Source organism: Capricornis sumatraensis, chromosome 6 (genome assembly GCF_032405125.1).
Source record: "Capricornis sumatraensis isolate serow.1 chromosome 6, serow.2, whole genome shotgun sequence".
NCBI lineage: Eukaryota > Metazoa > Chordata > Mammalia > Artiodactyla > Bovidae > Capricornis > Capricornis sumatraensis.
In genome coordinates this window covers 50645707-50665902 of record NC_091074.1, presented here as the reverse complement: position 1 = coordinate 50665902, position 20196 = coordinate 50645707, and the positions used below count along the sequence as shown (strand labels likewise).

The 20196-nt window shown below is 42.0% G+C and overlaps 1 protein-coding gene across 1 annotated transcript in view; it reads left to right on the top strand.

The window, feature by feature from the left end:
• The window catches only part of SMARCA2 (SWI/SNF related BAF chromatin remodeling complex subunit ATPase 2), a 163458-nt gene that overhangs the window by 38542 nt on the left and 104720 nt on the right, over positions 1-20196 (top strand). The window contains exons 9-16 of the mRNA XM_068973585.1: positions 5229-5272; positions 8346-8476; positions 8707-8764; positions 11027-11127; positions 12765-12912; positions 16623-16786; positions 18134-18200; positions 18851-18961. Coding sequence (XP_068829686.1) covers positions 5229-5272; positions 8346-8476; positions 8707-8764; positions 11027-11127; positions 12765-12912; positions 16623-16786; positions 18134-18200; positions 18851-18961 — 824 coding nt within the window. The remainder of the gene's footprint in view (positions 1-5228; positions 5273-8345; positions 8477-8706; positions 8765-11026; positions 11128-12764; positions 12913-16622; positions 16787-18133; positions 18201-18850; positions 18962-20196) is intronic.

Here is a 20196-nt window from a genome sequence, read left to right as displayed (position 1 = left end):
ACTGTAACCCGCTAGGCTTCTCTGTCCAAGGAATTTTCCAGGTAAGAATACTGGAGTGGGTTGCTATCTATTTCCTCATCCAAGGGATCTTCGCGACACAGGGATGAGACCTGAGTCTCTTGCGGTCTCCTACACTGGCTTGCGGATTCTTTACTACTGAACCACCTGGGAAACCCGAGTTTATCTAAAGCACTTTAAATGCTCCCAGGGACATAGTCAGCTAAGTCACTTCAGTCGTGTCTGACTCTGTGCGACCCCAGAGACGGCAGCCCACCAGGCTCCCCTGTCCCTGGGACTCTCCAGGCAAGAACACTGGCTGCTACTGCTGCTGCTAAGTCACTTCAGTCGTGTCCGACTCTGTGCAACCCCAGAGACGGCAGCCCACCAGACTTCCCTGTCCCTGGGATTCTCCAGGCAAGAACACTGGAGTGGGTTGCCATTTCCTTCTCCAGGAACATAGTAAGTGCTCAGTAAATACTGGTTATCTTATCAAGAAGTTCTGTAGTATAAATGCAGGATAGTGGGTGTCCACATATGGTTATAGGTTTCTCTGAAAATGAAATCTTCTTTTTCCACTTATTGCTTATTCTCTGTGATGTTGAGAGAATAAATGGCCACCATTTTTTTCTAGGTGAAGCTCAGTTAGCTATTACTAAGTCGGGTGTCTTTTGGGACGATGACAGGCCCCTTGGCTGTTGTGGCCTGCAGTGGGAAATAAGGATGTCTTATTTTGGGCAGACTCTGCTTCCCTTACCTCCCCAGCTCCTACAAAGAGAATTTCCTAATTATTTGGCCTCTGCTCTCCGATGGTTCCTGGTAATAATGAGGCATTTCTTACATAGATTTAAGGTATGTTTTCCCTTGGGCTGTGGTCAGGAGCCCCATGGCAGCCTCCTGCCCCAGAATCTACTGCTAAGTCTGGTCACTTCAGAGGTTCAGCTTCCCCAGCTGTTGACTTCAGGCCAAAATTAAAGTATTTAATTCCCTCTTCCCAAATCTTTCACTGGGGTGTACACCAGCACAACTATACCCTTGGTGTTTATTGTGACATTTCTTAGAAACTCATGATACTAATGGGAACATACTCAGAGAATCCATGGGGGAACACTGTGCCAAGTCTCTTTTTCATTGTGGCCTTTGGTTTTCTTTCTTTCCCCCTCATCAAACAGTATTGTATACACTGTTATATGTGAATCTCAGATCTGTGATGTTTTGAAGGGCGAACCTTTCTGACACTAGTGTATTGATCAATATAGAGATGAAAACTGTGTTTTTCTTTTAGATATCAAACAATTAAAAAACCTCTTGGTATAATGATGAAAACAGCAGCAGATGAAAAGCTATAATCTTATTGAGACATTTTATATTCAGTTTATCCTCCAGTCCTTCTCAGTTCTTTTATCTCTTTTCCCCAGAGACTATTAGTTTATTGCAGTTTTCCTCCACAAGGAGATTTCTGTAGGTGAAAGAAATATTCTAAGGCAGTTTTGGGCATTTGAGTATAGTGACTGTTGTAAAGGTAGGTGAATGCAATGACACAATTTGTTAGATTTATTTGATAAGTTTAGTGTCAAAATGGGTGAAACCAGAAGTTTGGATCAAAGTCTTGCTCAACTGGATTGACCAGTTACTTGAGTCAAAATGTTGGAGCTGGTTTTCCTTGCAAGGCACCACCTAAGTCATGTGCAATTGCTTGTTAACTTGATATTCTTGGGTATTTTTTATTGCCTGTTCACCTGTCTTAATGGTCACAGGTCCTCTTAAGTGACAGTAAAAAATAACCAAGTGGTTCCTGACAATCTCAGGTTTCCCTCAGAGCAGAATGAGTTTTGAAGATGCCAGCACATTTGAATGGTATTTCGGTATATTGTAACAACACCTGCTGGGGGATAAACTGTGTTCACTGTATAATATAGTTTGTAAGATATTTGATATAAAACTGTTTCTTTACAAAACAGGCTGTTTGTGGCATGTGTTGTGGTAATCTGCATAAAATACCCATTGAAGCCCATTTTCTTTTCTTTGAATATTTATTTGCTTATTTAGCCAGACTGGGGTCTTAGTTGCGGCTTGTGGAATCCTTAGTTGCAGCATGTGGGATCCTTAGTTGCGCCATGTGGGATCTAGTTCCCTGACCCGGGATCAAACCCATGCCCCCTGCATTGGGCACACCAAGTCTTAGCCACTGGACCATCAGGGAAGCCCGAAGCCCATTTTCTTGGGTTCAGCTTCCTCAGGGTTTTCATGTTTGGGGTTTCCTTTCTCCTTACCTTGTCACTGATTATGTTATACAGCCTAGGAAGATGGGTACCTGAGTACAAAGCTTTGTTCACGCACATTCCTAAAGAGAGTGTTTGAATTCACGTTGGCCTTGGAAATGGGGAAGCCCAATTGTCTTTCATTCGTTCCACCCTCCACCCATGAGGGTAGTTAGTTATCAACTTTTTGCAGGTCGGAAGAAGCCAGTACAAAGTTCCTTTAGCCCTGATTAGTGGCTGAACTGAAGTGGGTTTTGTTTTTGTTTTAATCAGCGGAGATAAGCTGAGGTGTCAGCCAGTAGTTCTGATAGGGTGCATTTAGTCACGTGCTGCAGACTCTCTGATACAGAACTTCCTCCGGCAGCCACACCAGAGTGTTTCACCAGGGGCTCAGAGTCTGTCCAGAGTTAGCTCCAGTGGTAGCAGCAGTCACAGTCTGTTTGGAGTTGACCATGAACAAAAGAAAAAAAAGGAATTTTTTGGTTTTTTTTGAGGGGAGGGGAGTAGAGGGTTCAGCACTAGTCTGATGTGAGAATGTGGATTTATGAAAGTATACCCACCAGAGATTCTCCCCAGACTGAAGAAATTCAAAGCATGGTGGGAGAACTTGACATCTCCTGCCATAGAGCAGACTGCCATCTGGCTTCCACCTTGTATAATAGCGCAGCCGAACTGGGCACACACGGGAAGTATCAGAGAGCGCCAGTTCAGTGAGGGAACTGTGTGCGCATTCTTAGCTTCTTTATGACTTGCAAACATATTGACACCTAATTACAGTGGTGGTAATTCATTTAGTGTATGCTAAGTGGAAAGCTTTGTTCTTGGTGTTTTCATTCATTCCTTCATTCACTATATTTATTTAGTGTCCTGAGTGCCAGGACCCCTTGTAAGGTATGGAAATGCATGTGTGAACAAAACAGACAGAAATCCCTGACTTCGTAATCTTAGGAAGCAATTTTCAGACAGTGCTGTGTCTTATATAGATATAAATAACCCTCAGACTATCACTGATTATTTTACATTGTGAAAAATGACACTTGCAATGTATATTACATGTAACCTTGGATTATTTGTATTAACATGGTGATCCGGTCCTGCAGCAGCCCAGTCAGGTGGGAACTGCTACTTTCTCAGAGGAGGGAACCAAGATTCAAGAGATTTGCTCAAGATCACGTGGCTAAGTACTCGTGCACTTAGTGACAGAGCTGGGATTCAAACGCAGTTCATCTAATTCCAGGACCAAGTTTCCTAAGTCTAATATTACCTTGCCTCTCAGATTTGATACTAGATGGAAATTTAAAAATTAGTTTAGAGGATTTTAAGTAATAGAAAGTGCTGCTGATGAGGCAGTTTTTAGATAACACCCAATCTGGTTGATAGCATATTCATAGAAGAGTGTTCTTCATAATAGTTTTGACTCTGTTATTTATGATCCTTCAGACTTTTTAATGTGTTATTCATTGAAACGGTGATCCATTTCCACTAGCTAGATGCTGGAAATTGGCTTATTCATTGTCTCATTTGATATTCTTTGTTTGCCAAATTTGTAGCTAATTTCTGATTTGTATGGAGAGAATGGTGGGATTAATTGACTTTCTGCGATTAATTGAAAAAGTCGCCTGAATATAGTGCCTGAGAAATCCAAAAATGGACTTTTCAGGGGAGCTGGTAGCAGGGACGGTTCCTTTTCTGGACTTTCTGCCATTGTTCTCTGAATGGTCATTCCATGATGGTCATTCCTTTTGAGCTTGGAAATATTCTCACTTTGGGGTTGCAGAAATAGAAAAATCAAATTTTGGGGAAATCATAACCAAAGGGAGCATTTCATTTGGTAGAAGTGCTGCATTTTTTACGCATTGTGCTTTGGCGTACATGTATACGTGTATGTTTTATAAGAAAATTATAAAAGAAATTTCAGACATTTATGGGAACTGCCCTTCTTCAGTACAGACAAAGACTGGATTTTCAACCCTAGACATTTTCTGTAAAAGCTGTTTTGTCAAGAGACAATTGAGTTATTTTCACAGGAAGCAAAAAATGTATTACACAATCAATGCCTTAAGTAAACAAAGTGGAGTTAATATTGATTCTGTATCATTATGTATATTTTTAATTAACTAAAGGGCCCAGGGGAGGAAAGCTCATTTTCTTAAATGTCTTGATAAAGGAAATGACTGAAGTTGGTTTTTCTTCTCCTCATTGCACTACACAGAATAACTTTAAAATAAGGCTTCTGTGAAGGTGGTATTAAAGATTTCACTTGGCAAAGAGGTTGTTATAAATGTAAGAAATTTCAGACTATGTTGTGTTTATTGCAGATGAGGCTCTATCAGGTATGTACAAAATGTGACATAATCCTAGCTTTTCATTTAAGCTGTCTTTGAGGCACATAGAGGTTAATGGGCTAAGATACTGGACTATTTAAGAAATGGAGGATGACAGAATTTTCTATGAGACCACAGAGCCAATTAGGTAGAATGAAAAGCATTCAGAGAATGCACAGGGTTTTGAATGATTTTGTATTTTTATAACCCAAGAGTGATTCAGAGTTCATTCTTGAGGGGACATTTTTTTAGAAAACTTGCTAAGGGAACGAGCAAGTTGAACTGATTCAGGATGTGTCTTCCTAGTGCCAAATACAACCACATTTCAGATTGTGACTTCGGTCCTAATGCTGCCACATCTTAAGCTCTTTGCATCCTAGAAGACACAGTCCACCCCTCTCTAATGGGCCAACCCTGAGTCACATCTAGCTTCAGTCACTCCCTGCAAGTTGCCAATAAAATACACACTCTGTCTCGGAGAGTGACGAGAAACTCAGATAAAAGGCATTAATTCTTAAGCTCTGTTGGATGGTGACAAGTAGTCATGAAATGCTGTTATGTGCCACTGAGTTGCCACAAGGTCCTTCCTGCACCCACCTTCTGGGATCATACCTAACACTTGACATTGTTTTGCAGAAGGCTGAAGAGAATGCAGAAGGAGGAGAGTCTGCTCTGGGACCAGATGGAGAGGTAAGGGATTTTGTACCCATTTTCACTGTGCTCTGCTGAATGATGCCCTGCTATTCTCTGTGTATACTAATTGTATTTTTCACTCCGCTATTCATTTTTTAAGTAAAAAGAGTAGTCCATTAGCATAGTAGACAATTAAAATAGCATAAAAGGAATACACTAAACAGTAATCTTCCATCTCAGACTGCCAATCAACTGATATTAAGTTTCTTGTATACCATTCCAGAAATTTTCTGTGCACATATAAGCATGTGTTTATGAATATACAGAATGTGGAAAAATCTTAAGTGATTCTATAATTACATTTTCCCTGTCAATGATGCAGAAGCATAAAGTATGACCCAGTTTCTTTCATTTACTTTGAAATTTCATAACTCCATGAGCCAAACAATTTATGTATTTGGTAGCCTATTTCTTTTTAAATTTTCTGTAACCTTACCCTATAGCTTCTATTCATAGATTCATCAGTATATTTATAAATTTTATTTCTGTTATTTCTGATATTCTCCTGCATCACCAGAATACGGTGATTGATTTATTGGATTTTTTTTTTTTTCTCTGAAAACTCAAGAGTTCTGTGCCAGTGGTTCACATGAGCAGGTGTCCCCCAGAGTGGGATGGGAAGGGCATTTGTTTCAAACTGCCTTCTCCTCTCACAGATTCTGACAAATCTGCCTGGAAGATTGGGGTGGGTGGAGGGTTGCCTCTTTCCTTTCCAGAATTACCGTTCACATGAGTCACATTATGAATGTGAACAGCCCAGTGGCAGGTAGAAGGTTGAAACCACTATTCTATGCAGAAACCTCTTGAACAATAAATGTTACTTAACCAGTATAATTCATCACAAGGAAAGAAAAGATTGGGATAAATGTCTAATGTGTGAGAAACACTCAGTGGGCTATTATAGGGGAAGAATATTGTATATTGGGGCACTTAGGAACAACTCTAATTTGTAAAAGCCCAGCCTTACCAAAGCATGCCTCACATGGGTCTGTAATTAACAAGCACACAGGGAGAGATTTTAAGGTGTTAGTGTGGTAGCTCTCTTATATTATCCACTGGGAAAATTAGCTCATACACCTTTTTTTTTTTTTAAATCATGGCACATGATATGTTCTGTTTGCTATAGTGGGCAGTCTTCATCTTACCTAGTTTGTTTTGAAATAATGTTCTGATTACACTCTGCTGTGTTCACTCAGTGTTTCTGCCAAAGTTCTAATTTCAGCTATAGTGATTCTCAGTTTTCTCTGAGGTATGACACAAACAGTAAAACAAGCTGTGGTATAATAGGTCAAGATAATGGAATAGGATTCTTCCAAGGGAAATGGTAGCATTTCCTACATAAGTAGGAAATGTAGGAAATGCTACTTACGGTATGTCCTACTTATCACATGAACGTATAGATGACCTTCTACATTAATGAGGAAGAAGCATTGTCTTGAAATGCAGAGTAACAGTGTTCACAACCATTGCTTCAGCACACATAAAAGGAAAGAAACTCTGGAGTAAGCCTTCTCTTTTTATTTTTCCAGGTTATTTTTGTGGATAATTGCTAATATGTTGTTTCTTACTCTGACAGTGCTTTGTCGAGGGAGAAGGGGGAAAGAACCAGTTTTGAGGTGGAGGGGGAACATGGTCATTTCCTATGATATATAGAAGATAAACTACAGTACACGGTTTTTCCATTTTAACTCCAAATAACCATTTAGAAACAACTTTTCGGAATTAATGAATTGCCTAAATGTTTGAATTTTACCACTTTTAAGGAAATAGACAACTTGAATTACTCACAGATCAAGCGTTTCCAAACAGACATCTCGCCTGGGGGCCTGCTCCTAGATGCACAGTCACCCTGTAACCAGTAGCATTCATTTGCATAGCATTACTCCAGTTTTAGACCTTTTTAAACAACTTGTTCTCTGAAGTAGGTTAAACACTGCCTCTGTAATTTCACTTATTCTCTTAATTTTCTGAGCAAACTATTTTTCATTCAGAGTCCAGTAACGAATTTCAGCTCAAACTTGGTGGATCTGCCAGATTTGCGATGAGCAGAGCCTTTTGCTTTATTGCAGGTCCCCATGGTTGGGCTAGGTACCTTATGGTTTGGTTTTGGATAAAATGACATTGTTTCTGCAGAAGCCACACTGGCCATTAAGAGATGACACAAGTGACAATACCTCTTTCATTTTTCCATGATTCTCTCTGAAACCATGAGTTTGTAGTAGTCTTTATCTGGGGGAAGTATCCTGAATATTCGTTGGAAGCACTGAGGCTGAACCTGCAGCTCCAATACTTTGGCCACCTGATGCGAAGAGCTACTCATTGGAAGAAACCCTGATGCTGGGATAGACTGAGGGCTTGAGGAGAAAGGGGAAACAGAGGATGAGATGGTTGGATGGCATCATCAACATAATAGACATGAGTCTGAGCGTACTCTGGGAGACAGTGAAGGACAGGGAAGCCTGGCGTGCTGCAGTCCATGGGGTCCCTAAGAGTCGGACATGACTTAGTGACTGAACAACAGCAAATTAATATGTGGAGGTTTAAGGGTTCTTAGTTGAAAATAGCAAGAATCAGCTCTGCTTGATTTAAGTAAGAAGGCAACATGTTAATAGGGTATTGCATGGGTCATCAGATCTCCTGAAGGCAATAACCTGACTGGTTATATCAGTTATATGTTACTGTGGTGTACTCTACACCTGGTTAGTGAAGACACAGCTGGCCTTGGGAGTAGGCAAGGCCAATACCACTGCACGGGCAATGCTGCCACTGTTGTGTGCTCTCGTGCCAGTGTGCCCATCGGCCCTTGCTTTCTTCTAGGTCCTGATTCAGAGCCTTGGTGAATGTGCCCAGTTGCAGAGCTTAGGTCTTGTAATACCTTAGCTGCAAGAAAGGCCAATGTTTTCCATTTCTTTAGTGGAAAGTGACCTCCCGCATCCCACCTGGGACTCACCCGGTGACGAAATTTCTAGTGACAGGAAAGGGTTTCAAAAGCTGGATAGCCACAAACTCTAGCACAGAATTGGGAGAATGTCATAACACTAAGCAGTGCCGTGTCTTTTCTTCTGTCTAGCCCATAGACGAGAGCAGCCAGATGAGTGACCTCCCCGTCAAAGTGACTCACACAGAAACTGGCAAGGTCCTGTTTGGCCCAGAAGCACCCAAAGCAAGTCAGCTGGACGCCTGGTTGGAAATGAATCCTGGGTATGGCATGAAAGCAGCATTATTGGTGTTCTTTGGCTTTTTAGATTTTTGTGGTCCTTGTAAAATCTGGGAACTAAAACAACCTGACCATTGCTGAACTGAGGTTACTACTTGCATTTGTCATTTGTACATAGAATGGACCATATGTATTTGTGTATACACATACACACACATAGTTTTATCATTTAAAAGGCTAAACTTGCTCTTCCTCCCTGCTCTTTTTCTTGTAGTTACGAAGTTGCCCCTAGATCGGACAGTGAAGAGAGTGATTCTGATTATGAGGAGGAGGTATGTTTGTGTCTCTGTTTGGAGTTCATTGGCTGGAAAGTTCTCGGAAAATACCTGGGCCCTTCTGTCTCTTTGTCCTCCACTGTTAGCCAACGGGTGACAGCTGGCCTAGAGAGCTTGCCAGAGCTTCGCTGGTTCACGCCTAGATACACAGTGACTTCTCAGGGGCTCCTCTTGGCCAGTGGGGAAACTTGGTGAATTCTCAATTTATTTGAAACCAAGAAAAGAGAAGCCGGCATTAAATTGGAGGTGGTAGAAAGGTCTTTGGAGGAAAATTGGAGACGGATTACTTTGGGAAAAGCAATTCCATGCTTCTAAGTGGTTTACACTGAGGGTTAAGAGCCTAAAAATGCCTGAAGTCCTTTAGTGCTTAGGCCTGTTTGAAGCTGTAAGTATTTAAATGTGGACAAAAAGGGCAACATGCACTTGGTTTAATGAGTTTATTGATGCTCTTTTTTTTTTTTAATGGGATTCTTGTTTTAATTCTTTGGATATACTTGTTATCCACCTTTCTCAGTCTCTTGGAAGGAATACTCACTGAATCTAGAACCTAAAGTGGTATACTTTTAATAGAAATGAAAGAATAATCAAGGTATTTCTAGATCAACTTTAAATTGCTTAACAATTACAAATAGAAGAAATAAATGAAGATTTTTATCTCCTTTACTAGAGCATTGCTAGTGTGTAGTCATTAAATCTGATGTTTACCAGTTTAGAGGAATCTTGGTTCAAAGAGCACCATGGCCAGAGCAGAGCAGCCTTACCATTGACAGCTCACCAGAATTTTAAGGCTGTTGTTATTTTCTTCTGTTTTGTGGACCTGTGTTTCCTAAATTAATCTGCCATGGATTAAAGATGAAAGATAATAAAAGCTATTTTTTTTTAAAGCGTACTATTAACAAGCAAATACTTTTGAAGGCATGCTATTTTTTTTTTATAGGCTACTCTTTCTCTGAGGTATTTGAAATTTACAAAATCAATTTTTAAAATATCTCTTGTTTACTCGGATGAATGGGCCCATAAATGATCCATTGGAAGAATCTTCTCATTGAGTCTGAGAGCCAGGGAGGGACAGAGACGAAGTAAAGAAGGCTACTCAACCTAAAGGTGCCCTCCTAAGAGTGATAACTGCAGACAGCTCCAGACAACTGGTACCAGAGTGAACTCTGACCTGGGGGTCCAGAGACTGGGGCCTCATCTTGTGGCCAGTCATGTCCCCTCTTGGTGCTCACCTGGACATGAAGGAGCTGTACCCACTCCTCATTTTACCCCTTACAGTTCAATGATCTGTGATCAGAGATTTAATGTTCAGCATCACAATCATTGTCAGTCCTCATTGTTTCATTCAAAAGTGATGGAAAAGCATCATTCTCTTTAAGCCTACTTTTAAAGGGAATTCTTCTAGGTTATCTGAAAAGATTTAGCCTTCAACACCAAGTGGATATGATGGATATTTAGTAAAGCTTTCCAACAGGCCAGCAGAACCAAGTACACAGTTCAGAAGTGGGGAGGTGATGAATCCCTTGCCATGTTATTGACAGTGTTTATATACATATCCAGAAATAGGAAGTGGCCGCACAACACACACCCAGAAGGCCACATGCTTGCAAGCTCCAGTCCCTCCATCGTGAAGGTGTGTGGGAACATCCAGGGTCCACGGGCATCATCAAAAAGACAATACTAAGATCTCTTCAGCTGGCTTTGGAAGAGAAGGGTGTAGAAGGTGGCTAAGTTATCAAGAGCACATGTGGTCTACAGCAGCAGTCCCCAACCTTTTTGGCACCAGGGACCAGTTTCGTGGAAGAGTTTTTCCACAGACCATGGGGATACGGGCAATAGGGAGCAGCTGTGAATAGAGCTGAAGCTTCACTCAATTGCCTGCTGTGCAGCCCTGTACCTAACATGCCATGAACTGGTACCCATCTGTGACCCGAGGGTTAGGGACCCCTGATCTGCAAGACCCTCTGATGACCAAATATTGATACAGATCCATCTTTCTGGCATGGTTTTTACATATTTACTCTTGGGGAGCAAGAGTTCCAGGGGATTGCTAGAGGGCTCCTTCTGTTCTTTCATTCGGTGGTTTAAACAGCCATGGAGCGGTGGGAATTGCCTGGTATAGGTCAGGGTTAAATTTATGTCCCCCCTCGGTTGTGTTCACTTCACTCGTGAAGTTGAACACTCTTCCCTCTCTTTCCAGAAAATGCCAATCCTAAGGATTCCCTCTTTATTTTTAAAGTGGAATCTTTGTTCCTTTCCCAGGATGAGGAGGAAGAGTCCAGCAGGCAGGAAACTGAAGAGAAAATACTTCTGGATCCAAACAGCGAGGAGGTTTCGGAGAAGGACGCCAAGCAGATCATCGAGTATGTATCTCTCAGAGTTTCGTCTCTTGCACATGTGTTTCGTGAGGGTTATCCTCTATGAATTTTCTTTTAGAGACCTTTGTCTTTAAGGATGGAAAGCTGACTTTGCCCAGACTCCCCTTGAAATGCCACCATCAGAGGTCACCAGCGTGTCCCACCGCTCAGCCCCTTCCTTGGTCCTCTTCTCCTTCCTCACTCCCTCACTCCTGGGTTTCTCATGTCATAAGCACTTCCATCCCAGATGAAATTTGCCCCTCCAACCAGCAGCCTTTCCCACCTCCTGTAATGGCATCAACACTCCTCCAGAAACCCATGGGGAATGTGCCCTTCCTTTCTCTGCCCTCGCTGCTGCAGGTGCTCAGCCCCCGACTCCCCCAGCCCAGTCTCTGAAACACCTCGAAGTCCTTCCCCTCACCTGAGCACCCAGCTCTTCGCCTCACCCCACCCATCCTCTTACACTGGTGGGCTACACAGCTCTTTGCCTATATCGCTCTAATGTTAAAAGAAAAATTGTGGTGAAACAATCTGCAAAAGAGAACATTTTAAAGTGATGAGATTTAAAAAAAAACAAAACAGAAATAGACATTCTGATATTTTCTCCTTTTATTCCAGGGCTCTGTGCCCACTTCAGTAATCTTTCCTTTATCCATCTGCCCCCTTCTTCACTGAACGTTTTAGGAGCCCACCCCCACCCCACCTCCATAGGAGGCCTCCCTGGTGGCTCAGTGGTAAAGAATCCACCTGCAATGCAGGAACCATAGGAGATGTAGGTTCGATCCCTAGGTTAGGAAGATCCCTTGGATGGGGGGAGCATGGCAACATACTCCAGTATTCTTGCCTGGAGAATCCCATGGACAGTCCATAGGGTTGCAAGGAGTCCAACAGAAATGAAGCAACTTAGCATGCACACTCGCACACCCCCTCTGTAGAGTGACACAGTAGCTGGTTAACCTGGTGCAGAGTGTCTTTAATGTCACCTTCTTCCCCCTCTAATCTGTCTTCCAAGCTTTGGGCAGTGTTCTGTGGGTAGGATTTATCTTTGATTTTCAAGGGCCTAGGACACTTCACTGGCAAAGTGTGAACTTGCAGGGGTGCAATTCATGCTCACAGCAGCCATCTGAAGTCAGGAAGGCCTGTGTGCAAATCCTGATGCCACCATCCTTCACGCGACCTGGGCAAATTCATGAATTCATGAACGTATCTCAGTCTGAAGTTCTCCACAGGTGTAAAGTGGGGAAGGTAATAGTAACGTCTGCCTTGCTTGCTTTTTGCGAGGATTACAGATAATATGTTTTACCTGCTGGGCATGAAGTAGGTGTGGGGGCTTCCCAGGTGGCGCTAGTGGTTGAGAATCTGCCTGCCAATGCAGGAGATGCAAGAGAATCAGGTTTGATCCCTGTGTCGGGAAGATCCCCTGGAGGAGGGCAAGGCAACTCACTCCAGTATTCTTGCCTGGAGAATCCCATGGACAGAGGAGCCTGGCAGGCTGCAGTCCATAGCATCCCAAAGAGTTGGATATGACTGAGCGTGCACACATGAAGGAGGTGATAAATAAAGCTCTACTTACTGCAGCTGTTTTTGGCTCTCCATTCATGCACAACTTCCCTGTGCATGACTCTCCACTTTCTCTGCCCCAGGACAGCTAAGCAAGATGTGGACGACGAGTACAGCATGCAGTACAGTGCCAGAGGCTCCCAGTCCTACTATACAGTGGCCCACGCCATCTCCGAGAGGGTGGAGAAGCAGTCGGCCCTCCTCATTAATGGAACCCTGAAGCATTATCAGGTAACTGATGTGGTAACTGTGTATTCTTGGTAACACAGGGAATTGTATTCTTGGCAAATTGCAATCTGTTACCTAATTTTGATTGGATATGTTGTGTGCATGCTAATTGCTCAAGGGAGTTGATAATGGCAGGCGTCTGGGGTTACATTCTTTCTTTTTTCATTTTTGGCCATACTTTGTGGCATGTGGGATCTTAGTTCCCCAGACCAGGGATCAAACCCATGCCCCTCTGCAGTGAAATTATGGAGTCTTAACCACTGGACCACCAGGGAATCCTCATAGCGCTTCTAATATAGCGATTATCTCTGCTGTGCCTGTAATTCTTGTTTTAGAGCATTCCATCTTACCTTCTTCACTAGGGCATTTACCTATTTTCCCTTTTATGGTTTTGGGATGAGTTGTTTTCAGAAATCCTGACTTAACCTTTGCAATTGTTTTACCCATGGATCTCTTCAGAATGGAAAACCCAGCCACTTTCTATGAGTACAGGGAACATCTGTGTCCCTTTTTGAAGTAAATAAAGTATATTTCTTCAAAATTTTCAGTGGTGGCTATAGTTTAACATTATGAATTCAGCCACCTAAGAATTGCTGTCTACAACATTTACATGCTTTTTTTTTTTTTGAGACACAATAAAGGGGTGAGCATCCATGCTTTGATGAAAACTAGGCTGTAAACATAACAGATGTTTCTCTTGACCTGTCTGTAATGAGGTCAGCACCTGTCTTTTACCTCCTTCCACTTCATAGTGTTTTCCAAAGCGTGTTCTTTGCAACATTTGTCCTGTGAGATAGACCCCAAAAAGAATGGGGAAAATGGGTTCTGTGGTTAAATATTAATAAATATGGGAAATACTATCAGCTGTAACTTGGATTACTGTATAATTTTCTATTCCAAAGTTGGAGATGTATGAGAATGAACAGAGGCACTTATAATTGATCAGAGGTGTCACCCAGGACTTTCAGAGCCAATCAGATGTCTGAGCACCCTGGCAGTGACCCCTCTTGGTAGCCCATGCTGTGCATCAGCAACTCATGACTCTGCAAAAATAAATGTGTCATGCATCCGTATCAGCATCCTACAATGAAATGAGTTTAGCTTCTTATTGCCCAAATTTCTCTGGCCACCAAACTTTCTTTTCGTATATCACATTCCTATTCATATCCTGTAAAATTAGGGTCCTTTGGAATACACTTTGGGAAGTACTGATTTGGTCAAAACTTCATTCAGGTTTTTCCATAACATCTTATGGAAAACTTAAACAAGCTCTTTGACCCACCCAGTATGCACCTTAGGCCAATAGCTCTCAAACTTTTGGAACTTGAGTCCAGGGTCTGCTGAGCTCTTAGAGCACGGCACTGTGTTGGCTGCCATTGTGTGGAGGAGAAGAATACAGCTGCTGCGGCCTCGGTACTGCCTTGATTTGTGTTAAAGCGCCAGCAGTTTATACCCACTACTGCTTTTGCGTCATCAGCGCAAATGTCAATGCAATATAAAAGGCAGATGATGCCTTCGTGTTAATAAGAAAATAATTTTGCTCTTGTGCTCTCCTCAGAAGGGTCTGGAGACCCTCAAGAGTCCCTGGAGCACAATTTGAGAATCAGTGCTCTGGCTGCAGTGAGGCCATATTCATGCTACTTCCATGGAGTTCAAAGTCGTTGTCATCTGATTTGGCCTGCCTGATGTAGACAGGAACTTGGAGCTGGTTCTGATGACCTCCTGTATGTCTGTGTATGGAAAGTGCACTCCTTAGATTATTCATAAATAACTTTTAAAGCTGCGTTTATTTCCTCCTGCCATCTGAGAACTTTTTAAGTATTCTTCATCACTGTCTTTTCAAACCTATCTCCTCCTCTTTCCCTATAGGAATTTTATGGTCTTCCTCTGCTGGCTGCTGTAAGATTTCCTGAACATGCCTCACTCTGCCCCTCCTCTGTTTTTTTTTTTTTTTTCTTCATAAAGTTTCTTATTCCTGGACTCTGACTACCCATGTCCACCTGATGAAATCAGTTTCTGCTTCTGTTTTATCTGGGATTAAAACAAATGCAAAATTCAGCCCATTTGCCAATTTTCATTAACAAATAGAGAGAGAAATCCACTCCCATTGAGTGTCCAAATGTGTCTGGCATTTAGCTGACTCCTAAAGGTCGGGTGGGCTCAGGGTCACATTGCAGGCATGCAGCTCCTCCCACTGAGCACTGGGTTCCCACCATTCCTCCTCTGCCCCTCTCTCTTGCATCCCCTGAGGGCCTCTTTCTGTTCTTCTCATCTCTTGGCATTACGGCTGTTCTGCAAAAACCTTTAGGATGATTCAGAATCTTGCATGGTACAAGGCACCCCAAGAAGCTTATCCAAGTACTTTTTCAAACCATGGTAGTGCTCATCCCAAGAAAAATTCTGGTCTATACAATTTTATAAATATACCATTCGCACTGCCAACTGCTTCTTGGTGCATGAATGGCCTATTGGCTTCTCTTTGTAAACTTCAGAAGAGAGGTGTGCATCTTACATATGTAGATACCCATGTGCTGTAGCTCCTTGCCTGGTCCTTTTCACAGAATCACCATTTAATAAATATTGAAAATGGAAGAATCACTTATCTTGTTTTTACATGAAAGAAATGAAAATTAATGTTTCCCTAAGCATAACTTCATTAGCAAGCTAAATTGACTGTAGCAATTACACACACACACACACACAGGTGGTGCAGTGGTAAAGAATTTCATGCCAATGTAAGAGACACAAGAAACGCAGGTTTGATCTCTGTGTCAGGTAGATGCCCTGGAGGAGGAAATGGCAACCCACTCCAGTATTCTTGCCTGGAGAATTTCATGGACAGAGGAGCCTGGTGACTACAGTGACATGGGGTCGCAAAGAGTTGGACATGTCTGAGCACACATGCATATGTGTGTGTATATATATAGAGAGAGAGTGAATCGTCTCATTTAAACTAACATCTGTGATAGCGGTGGTGGAAGGGAGTTCGTAGCTGGAGAGGAAAGTTGAACAATTTTGTATTCTCACCCACTCTTTCTTGTGTGTAACGTGGGAATCCAAAGCTGTGTCTCTGGTGCTGTGCTTTAGTACTTAACTGAGCTGAAGGTGTTTCCTGGGGTCAGCTGCCCTTGGGGAGTACCTGCATTGCTGAGTTGCCCTGTGAGGCTGGGAGCTTTCTCCGCCAGCAGATGCCCCTGGCTCCCTGATCACTCTGCTACCTCACCTGAGGGGATCCCACCCCTGGGGGGCTGACAGGCTCTTTATTACCAAGAAGCCTGTTTCTAATGACCTGTGATCTCCATGCCCAACCTGCCTTCTGGCTTGTTTTTCTTTAATTCTCACATTGGCTTTTTGTTCTTGGAGTGGTTGGAATGGATTTTCATTGGGTTTTCTTCATCTCCAATAATTCTAGAATGCCGTATACTGTGAAATGCTAAGTAGGGATGAACGGTAAAGCTGCTTAAAATCCCCCCCGGAACGCTCCAGCCCATCACTTCTAAATCTGATTAGCACTCAGCACCTGCCAAGCAGCGGGGTGATTACAGGCTCACATTTGAATTTCGTTTTGTGCTGGTGCTTCCCCCACTTTCCTACTGCGGGAAATCCGATGTACAGCACGGAGGAGTTAAGAAGTCGCAGCCCCACTTGAGTTGTATTAGTATTAATTACCTGTGCAGATCTTGGATAATTGAAGCAATTACTCTTCATTTCAGCTCCAGGGCCTGGAATGGATGGTTTCTCTGTATAATAACAATTTGAACGGAATCTTAGCTGATGAAATGGGGCTGGGAAAGACCATACAGACCATTGCACTCATCACTTATCTGATGGAGCACAAACGACTCAATGGCCCCTATCTCATCATTGTTCCCCTTTCGTAAGTAAAGCCATTTATTCTGCAGTTATCTTTCTTTATGTTAGAGCTTGCCCTATTTGTCATTTGTCATTTAAGGCAGAGTTGTAGCCTGTAGTGGGATTATCAAGAGCATATAATCTGGATTTAGATGTTTCATTTCCCACCCTGTGTCCCACCCTGGCCTCTTTGATTGGCTACGTAAGCACAAGATGAAGTGATTTTTTTCCCCAGCACTTCGTGTTGTTGCAGTCTGCACAGCCTGCATACCGCACAGTGGGTCTCATTCTTTATCACACCTAAAGTGGCTCATGAAGCTGAAAGTTTTGATTTTTTTAAGATTTCTGACTTTTTCCTTCTGTTTCTAAAAGGCTACATATATTCAAAAAAAGGTGTATTCTTAAATCTTCCTTTCGTGTCCCCTTTAAAGCAGAATCTAAATCAAAATCCAGACTCTGAACTTTGTATTAAACTGCCCTCAGTACTGTGGTTTATCTGCAGTGGTGATGCCACTTTGTCAGGAGAGGTCTTCACTGTTTTCCATCACATTCCCATGTCTCGTCCACTGCGTGGTTCCTTGTGGATTTTGAGTGGACATACCTGTGGGAAGGAATTCCTGTTCAAAACTACCCTCCTTGGATGCAGTGCATCTGACTGTGGTGTGAGGTTGCAGTTCTGTTCACTGAGGTCCTCTTCTAGATCTCACTGCTCATTACAGACTCGGACCTTGAGATAAAGTAAAGATTCTGTTTTAGTGTTTCCTTCAAATTTTGCCTAAATGAGAATTCTTCACAGACCTCTTAAATCCATTTTATTTGAACTCACAGCACTTAGACATCCTTTCCATGTTATCTACATCTTGAACATGTATTTTGCTTTTTATCAATATTTTACATGTTCTGACTCATAGATTACACTGATGGTTTGGGAGATTTTTTTTTTTTAAGACATTTACTGTTTTCCCCCTGTTCCCTCCTGGCAGATTTATTTAGTATTTTCATGTGCTTTTATCATTTTTTTTTCCTGACTCAAATTTCTCTGAATTTGTATGGCTGTTTTTAGAGTCCCCAAATCACTCTGGTAATTGCTGTCTTTCAGTATTAAAAATAAGATTTTTTTTGTCCTCTATGTTCATGCATTCTTTAATTTTTTTTCCTCTCACAGATTTCTTATGAATCCTCAAACTTGTCACGCTTTGTGGCACTTGTTTCTAACTTATCTCTTATTTCCACACCTTTAAAATGAATGTGTAGTTGAGATATTTTATATTCTCTGTCCTCTTTCAAGGTGAGGCCTGAAAGTGAATGAGAACATCTTTTTAACCACAGACTTTTATACAAACATCTCTCTGTATTTTGTTTTGTTCTACAGGACTCTATCTAACTGGACGTATGAATTTGACAAATGGGCTCCTTCTGTGGTGAAAATTTCTTACAAGGTTTGGAATGCTGTATTTATATATAGTGGAAAAGCAAAAAATAGACCCTATTTTCTTCATTCCATGTGCACATCTGTGAACTGTATTTGGTTGTAAAGTTTTGTCATGTACATCATGTACTAAACAGTGAGAGTTAATCATCCCAAGAAGATTACTGTAATAAACCATAATTACTTTCAGATAGTGAAATGCAGAAGAAAATTGTTAATTATCATATTGCGAGGTTTCTGATGAGAGTAATACAAATGACAAATATCGCATATCCCGCATGCCAGCACCATGCCCACTGTTCCTGCAAAGTTAGGCAATTACCCAGACAGCCGAGCGCCGGCAGGATGCCCCTGTAGAAATGGAGCCTTTCAGCAGAGCAGCGGGTTCTCTGCTACCTTGGGGTCACCATAATTTCCTTTTCTCTCCCTGCCCTCCCTTGGTCTGCAGTGGGAAAGCCTCTCCGCAAGAGTCTGAAAAGTACCCAGACGTGGGCAATTTTGCCAAGTACTTTCCTCCTGGATAATGGATCTATATATGATAATTGCGTGTATGTGCAGTCCTCGGTCATGTGTCTGGGCTCCATTAAGCCATGAGTAGTGGGGGACAACGCACACCTCCTTCCCTGGGGTAATATAGATCTGTATTTTCTTCCCATTCAGGGCACCCCTGCCATGCGTCGCTCTCTTGTCCCCCAGCTACGGAGTGGCAAATTCAACGTCCTCCTGACTACTTATGAGTACATTATAAAAGACAAGCACATTCTTGCAAAGGTATGTTTAAAAAAATTCTTTTGTCTCGAATTATGGGCCATTGCAACTGGAATGTAAAATATTCCCCAAATTATACTCACTACTGTAATTTGCTCATTAGATGACTGCCCTCTCCCTCTCTTTCTCTTTCAGAGTCAGATATATTTTGGTCATAGGTTTTTGCTTGTATGTATGCTGTTTTCTGTTGTGTGTCAGTGATCCTGGGACTCTCACCTATCCTGTTGTAGTTAATGAGTTTACATCGCTTAAAAGAATTTACCTGGGTTCCTTCTGCAACTGTTTTTCTCTCCAACAGCTCTGAACATCGTGCTTGTGGAAGAAATAATTGTTTTTGTTGCCCTGGGATATTGTCAGCAGCGGAACTTCATGCCTCTTGTGTCTTTGTCTCTCCGGAGATGAGCCGGCATCTCTCCATATGGTCTTCTCCATATGAACGTTTATCCAAGCTGTAGCTTTTGTGCTCTCCCTGTTTTATGTTTATTTCCAGTGAAATAATGGGCCATGATTGTTTGGATGACTCTGGGTTGTTTCCATGACTGTATATTTGGAGCCGGGAAAAAGTTGTTTTCTACCTGCGACCTACATATCTGCTAATTTATAGGTCCTAAACTGTCCGTTAGCCAAAAAAATAGAATCTTTTTTCCATTTATGTCATCTTGCCTCCTAATATATTCATGTAGAATGATGGGAGTAGTTTCTGTCATGGAGCAAGTAGGAGAACTTCATTTTTTTTTTTCCTTTAGTAATTTCTTTTACGCTGTGGTGTTTTGAAAGCACTATAATCTGCAACTAAGTTATGGCCAGAACTGAACAGAATCACTGTTTCTGGGGTCTGTTCAATCTCTGCATTAAACCTTTGCCCTGGGAACGGAGAGTTCCCTTCATGGCATCCTAGGAAATACATAAAGGAAATGTGCTCCCAGGGGAGGTTTAATAATTGAGATGGCACCAGCAACGATGCTGTGTGTTCGTCTTCTTCACACTCTGAGATGAATTTGGCAGTGTCAAAAATGACATGTTTTGAGTATAACTGTGGGAATATGTGTGTACATTTGAGATCCTTTTGAGAAAATTTGTATCGTGTGTTCTGCATATGCATTTCAAAATTCATCGGAGACGCCTGGTAACGAGCTGTATTGCCTTTGTTTCTGGAGAAATGAAAATCTAGAAAGGGGTAGTAGTTTGTTTTGAGTGGAAGATCTAATTAGCAGTAGATCCGATAGCAAAATCATAGA